Source organism: Cnephaeus nilssonii (genome assembly GCF_951640355.1).
Source record: "Cnephaeus nilssonii genome assembly, chromosome: 15".
Classification (NCBI taxonomy): Eukaryota; Metazoa; Chordata; class Mammalia; order Chiroptera; family Vespertilionidae; genus Cnephaeus; species Cnephaeus nilssonii.
In genome coordinates this window covers 45,266,190-45,273,113 of record NC_137086.1, presented here as the reverse complement: position 1 = coordinate 45,273,113, position 6,924 = coordinate 45,266,190, and the positions used below count along the sequence as shown (strand labels likewise).

Genomic DNA, 6,924 nt, shown 5'->3' with positions numbered 1-6,924 from the left:
CCCGCCCCTTCAGGAGGAGGCCAATGGCAGTGCTGGTTTTCTCCTCCAGCCAATCGGGGTTGAGTGGAGCGCCGGCTGGGCTGAGATGCCCCACCCTGGTGGAGGCGGAGCTAGACCCAGGTGTGGGTGGGAGTTCTTTCTGCGAATTGGGCTGGAGTGTCCTCTCCGGCGTGAGGGCCAGGCAGAGAGAAATTCCCAGCTAACCAGGTAGAGTTGAAGACCCAGAGTAACCCACTGACGGGACCAGGGCACCCCTACCCCAACTGGATTTTGTCAAGGGGACTATAGAAGTCAACAGCAAGTAAATGAAAATGGGAGTGAGGAGAGAGGGGCAGAGCCGCGTGGAATTGTGGAGGTCTGGAAAGACTTGGGTGAGCTTCCGAAGGGAAGACTAAACTCTAACTTCCATGAGGGCAGGGACCATTGTTTGTGTGTCCACTGTACCCCCCAGTCCTAGCACAGTGCCTGGCACATAGTATGCCCTCAACAAATATTTATTGAATAAAAGAGTGACTGACTCAATGAATGAATGAATGAATGAGTGAGTGAGTGATGTAGAAGAGAAAGGTTAAAGCCAAGAGCACAATGGAAGTACCACTAGAATGTTCCATGGGGGTAGCTGACAGGAAGTGTCAGGTGTAACTATTCTCCACGGAGATCCAAAACTCTACCAAGGGCCAAAGAAGGGTTTACACACACACACACCCCTCACCCCGCGGCCTTGGAGACCGAGGTCCTGGGGTGCAGCCTGAGGTGGAGGGGGGGGCGACTCCCCCCGCGGCGAGCCGCCGGCCTGAGGGGGCGCCTTCCGCTGCGCACGCGCGCGGGGAGCCGAAGAGCGGGGTAATGGGGTCTTGGTCTTCCCACAGCAAGTGGGGGGGACACCAGCGCCTCTCCACACCTCCGGGCAGGAGAAGGGCTGAGGAGACCTGAGGGAGGAAACGGGAGGGAAACAGAAGAAGCCACCTCCAAGGTTGGGCTCCGGCCAGCTCGCGCCCTCCCCCAGGAGGTGTTCGCAGCTCGGGCCTGGGGCCAGAGGGACGCCCAGAGGCCAAAACCCACCGCGGGTCCGGCTCGGCCCTGGCAGGCGTTTCTGACCAGAGGACCGGCAGACGCCTTGTCTCCCGGGAGGGCTCTCCCAAGCCTGGGGACTGGGCCACCCATGTGACCCACGAAAATGTTCTAACTTCTTGTAAAGTCAGAAAACACACACACACAAGAATCAAAGAAAATGTTTTGATTCTTTTTCTTACGTCAGAAAAAAATGTGAAATTTTTAGGGCCCGCAAAAAAAAATCTATTCATTAATTGTTTTTATTTTTTTTAATGAGGTGAGAGTCCGGGAAGACAAAGGTGCTCAGGATCGCATGGCTCAGGGGTTGAGCTTTGACCTATGAACCAGGAGGTCACGGCTGGATTCCCGGTCAGGGCACATGCCCCAGTTGTGGTTGCGGGCTCGATACCAGTGTGGGGCGTGCAATGATCCTCTCTCATTATTGCTGTTTCTCTCTCTCTATTCCTCTCTGAAATCAATAAAGATATTTTTTTAAATAAATTTTAAAAGTGCTCAAGATCCACGAAATTTTTAATTGAGCGTTGAGGGAGGGAGAACCACTGAAAATCATTAGTCACACATAAATTGTCCTAAAGGCTATAAAAGCTTTGGGGGGGGGGGGGGGGCTTAACCTATTAAGACCTAAAGTCTGTTATTTAAAGGATGAGGAGGTTAAGGAGGGGAATGCTCAGACAGTGGGAACCACAGTGAGAGGCCCACAATTTGTGGATGTGAAAGGCGCCCGGGGGGTGGGGTAGGCTGGAAGGGGTTGGTCAGGGGGTGGCATGGCTTCGGCCAGCTCGCATACAGATGCATACAGAATTTCGGAGCCAGAGTAAGGATTTTGGATTTTGTCCCAAGTATAATTGGAAACCATTGAAAGGTTTTTAGTAAGGGAGTAACTTGATGGCTTCTGGTGGTTGGAGGCTCAGTTCCAGGTTTAACCAGTTTGCAGGGACACCAGTAAGTGGGTGTTCTTGGCAAAAGTGGAGACTATAGTACAGGGTCAGATGTAGTCAGATGCTGCTTAGTACTTTGCCCAGACACATCAAATGCATTAATTAATCATGTTTGAGGATATAGGGAAGACAACGGCCTCTTACCTCATTAAAGTCCAGTCTTGGAATTGCACACAGTGTGGGATCTAAAAATGACTGTGCAAGCTGCAATTGTCAAAGTGATCTTTTTTAAAAAAAAAATTATTTGTTTGTTAGTTTGTTTAGAGAGGAAGGGAGAGGGATAAAGAGATAGAAACATCAATGAGAGAGAAACATTGATCAGCTGCCTCCCACAAGCACCCCACTGGGGACCACGCCCACAACACAGGTATGTGCCCTGACTGGGAATCGAACCGGTGACCTCTTGGTGCATGGGTTGATGCTCAACCACTTGGCCAAACTGGCCGGCCAAAGTGATCTTAATAATCAATGGGGGAAATTACAAAATTGTTGTCAAATGTTAAAAGCTCTCCTATTGTCAGTTATAAGTGTACAAGGAAATGAAAAATAATAAAATTAGTATCTGTTTAACACACTATAATTTAAAACATTAGAAACATTGAGAATTAAAGTGTTTTATTTCTTTGTAAAAACTATCAATGATAGTTTGTGCTTGTGCTTCTCTTCTTCTCAAGACATAACTTAGGATAGAACAAGCCTCTTTTCTCTGCCTTAGCAAATTGTTATACTCCTAAGTTTGAATCAGCTTACAATATTTTATCCTTTGTGCTTTAAATTTTGTAAAGTATTTCCAAGAGTCCCTCTACTATGAAGTTTTTTGAAGTGGTACTTTGTCTAGGACATCTTCTGTCAGTTCCCTTTCACTAAGTTCCTCTGGCTGTTTTATATAGAGCATTGGTTCTCAACCTTTCTAATGCCGCGACCCTTTAATACAGTTCCTCATGTTGTGGTGACCCGCAACCATAAAATTATTTTCGTTGCTACTTCATAACTGTAATTTTGCTACTGTTATGAATCGTAATGTAAATATCTGTGTTTTCCAATGGTCTTAGGCGACCCTGATAGCGGTCAAGACCCACAGGTTGAGAACCGCTGCTGTAGAGCCTAAGACCATCGGAAAACACCGATATTTACATTACGATTCATAACAGTAGCAAAATTACAGTTATGAAGTAGCAACGAAAATAATTTTATGGTTGGGGGTCACCACAACAGGAGGAACTGTATTAAAGGGTCGCGGCATTAGAAAGGTTGAGAACCACTGATATAGAGTCATCAAATGATGCCGTCAATATTCTCAGCTCTTTCTTCTACAACTCCATTTATGTTTGACTCAACTCTCACTTTCTGTATTATATCACTTACAATTTCTGTATGTGTAACTATACCATAATTTATCCTTTCTAGCATTGATTAGCATATGTCTTGTTTGCAGTGTGGGGTAATTGCGAACAAGACTCTTATGGATACTCTTTATGCTGCTATGATCTGATTTTTGTTCATGTACCTTATGCATGTCATTATTCACCATATATGATTGTGAACAAAAATATCCAAAAGGATCTATGGCTAAATTATTAAAATTAGTAATAAAGTACAGCAAAGTTGTTGAATTTAAAAAATCAATATATAGAAATTAATTCTATTTCTATGCATTAGCAACAAACTGAAAACAAAATTTAAAAAGATGTTATGTAGCCGAAGCCGGTGTGGCTCAGTGGATAGAGCATCGGCCTGCGGACTCAAGGGTCCCGGGTTCGATTCTGGTCAAGGGCACGTACCTTGGTTGTGGGCACATCCCCAGTAGGAGGCGTGCAGGAGGCAGCTGATGGATGTTTCTCTCTCATCAATGTTTCTAACTCTCTATCCCTCTCCCTTCCTCTCTGTAAAAAAATCAATAAAATATTTTTTTAAAAAGATGTTATGTAATTAACATTAAAAAATGGCAAATCTCTAAGAATAAAATTTAATAAAATGTGAGACCTTTTGAAGAAAATGATAAAACTAAATTATTTTATATTTTCTATATACACAGCCATAGCATCTGCAAGCAATGAGTTTTATTTCTTTCATAATTCTTTTTATGTGCCATTGTTTTCTATTTGCTTATATTTTGTTTAAAATTTTTACATCTAAGTTCATGGATGAGATTATCCTATAATTTTTTCTTATAGTACTCTGATTTTTTATATCAAAGGTTATACTAACCTAGTAAAATTAATTGAGCAATGTTCCCTCTCCCATTCTCTGAAAGAAATTGAGATTGAAATTCTTAGTCTTTGAGAGTTTGATGGAACTCATCAGTGGAATCATCTTCCCTGTCATTTACTTTGTGGGAAGATATTTGACTACCAATTAAGTTTCTTAAATAGTTATAGGGCATTTGGGTTTTTAAATATTCTTTGTGATTTAGTATTAGTTAGATATATTTTTCTAGGAAGTTGACCAATAAAGCTGAAGGTCAAGTCATGAAGGGTCTTGAATGGGTCTTGAAGGAGAAAATGTGGTCATATTTTCATTTTTAATAATTACTATGTACCAAAAAAAATCAGTGTGTTAGAAGCATCGAACAGACCGTCCAACCTGGGGGGGGGGGGGGGCGGGGCGGGGGGGCCTAAGAGATCAACCAAAGGACTTGTATGCATGCAATGCATATAAGCATAACCAATAGACACAGACAATAGGGGAGTGAGGGCATGTGCTGGGGGGTGGGAGCAGCCGGGGAGAGGTCAATGGGGGAAAAAGGAGACATATGTAATACCTTAAACAATAAAGAATTTAAATTTAATTTTAAAAAGTAAATGTGTTAAGCACTGATAAATAAAGTTGACAAAACAGGTTCTCCACCCTTGGGAAATTCACAATATAGTGGGAGAGACAGTCATAGAAACAAATTACTATACAGCACAATAAATGCTAATAAAGAAAGTGAGGGTGGGCTGGGAGAGGTCAATAGGGGGAAAAGGAGATATGTAATACTTTCAACAATAAAGAATTTTTAAAAAAAGAAAGTTTATGAGGGGATATGGCTTACTCTGAGACTGAAGTTTGACTTTTGTGTAACTTTTTCATTAGTTCTACTCAGAATCTCTAAGTATTCTCAGCCTTACATTACAGGCAAATATCTAGATCCCTCGGGAGCTATTAAGATGAGATAGCCTTCCAAAACACTCATCATTTTAAGGTGTATAAATCAGTGGTTTTTACTATATTCACAAGTGTGGGCATCCATTACACTCTATAATTCCAGAATGTTCATCCTTCTAAAAGAAACACTTTATCCATTAGCAGTCATTCTCCATTTCTCTCTTCCCTTAACCTCTCCCAACCATCAATTTACTCTCCGTCTCTATGGATTTGCCTGTTCTGGACATTGCACAGAAATGGAATTATACCTTAAAAAAAAAAAAAAAAGATGGGGTAGCCTGCCTAGAAAAGCTTGAGTTAGTACCCAGTGACTTCTCTTTTTTTTTTAATATATTTTATTGATTTTTTACAGAGAGGAAGGGAGAGGGATACAGAGTTTGAAACATCAATGAGAGAAACATCGATCAGCTGCCTCTTGCACACCCCCTCTTGGGGATGTGCCCGCAACCAAGGTACATGTCCTTGACCAGAATCGAACCTGGGACCCTTCAGACCGCAGGCTGACACTCTATCCACTGAGCCAAAGCAGTTAGGGCCCCAGTGACTTCTTTTTGGACTTTCTGTTTCAACAGAGCATATAATTCAGTTTTACAAAAGCCAGTGATTTCTCTTTCTTCCCTATAGGTGTAGAGAATATCAAGGTGGTAGCTACAATTCCACCTCTGGTCTGACTGCCATGTATCATGGGCGAACTACTGGTAAAGGGCCCTCCACTCCCTCGCAGATTTACCAGCAACCTCCGAGGCTTCTCATTGTGCATATCTCTCTACCATCCTGGGCTGACATCTGCTCCAACCTCTGTGAGGCTATGCAGAACTTTTTCTCTCTAGCCTGCAGCTTGATGGGCCCCAGCCGCATGTCCCTTTTCAGCTTATACATGGTGCAAAACCAACACGAGTGCATCCTCCCATTTGTGGTGAGTATGTCTGTATTTGTTCATTTTATCCTGAAAGTAAATATGAGGTTTCTGCTGCAGAAACCTCATATCACAGTTATTATTACTTACAGCAATAGTTGTGCCTGTTCCCATGCCCAATACCCCACAAGCAACACAATGAAAGCCAGATGTCATCCTGCACATAAAGGAGTTTTATATGCAAAAGAGAAATTCCAAAATTATTAATATTGGGGTTTAAATAGTCCACATCTTTCCCCCTCTACTCCTGGGAAAAACCTTGGCATTTACAGCCCTCTGGAATATAAGCAACTGACTTCTTTTGTACCCCTTTGTAATGCAAACACAGGGAAATAGGTCTAAATTTCTTCAGATGTCTTTGGCTCTTCAAGTAAATAGCCAAGACTTATCTTTTAACCCAGGTTTCAATGTTCTTTGCTCAGACAGCCCTAACTGTGCAGAAACCTGAAAATATGTTCTCTACAGTTTCACACAAGACTCAAGTGAAACTCCCTAAGGTTTCAAAAGACAAAGGCAGCCCTAACTGGTTTGGCCCAGTGGATAGAGCATTGACCTGCAGACTGAAAGGTCCCAGGTTCGATTCCGGTCAAGGGCATGTACCTTGGTTGCGGGCACATCCCCAGTGGGGGGGGTGCAGGAGGCAGCTGATTGATGTTTCTCTCTCATCGATATTTCTAACTCTCTATTCCTCTCCCTCTCCCTTCCTCTCTGTAAAAAATCAATAAAATATATTTAAAGAAAAAAAAAAAGACAAAGGCAGGCCAGGGGCTGTGCTTTTATAAAGCTCCCTCACACATACACAACTATCTCTCCTCCTGAAACAAATCCAAATCATCACTTTCTCCCCTA

The 6,924-nt window shown here is 42.7% G+C and overlaps 1 protein-coding gene across 1 annotated transcript in view; it reads left to right on the top strand.

Annotated features, from left to right (window-relative positions):
- The first annotated feature begins 157 nt into the window (after positions 1-157).
- Positions 158-6,924, top strand: part of M1AP (meiosis 1 associated protein) — a 65,317-nt gene continuing 58,550 nt past the window's right edge. The window contains exons 1-2 of the mRNA XM_079791496.1: positions 158-207; positions 5,784-6,075. Coding sequence (XP_079647622.1) covers positions 5,836-6,075 — 240 coding nt within the window. The 5' untranslated portion in view covers positions 158-207; positions 5,784-5,835. The remainder of the gene's footprint in view (positions 208-5,783; positions 6,076-6,924) is intronic.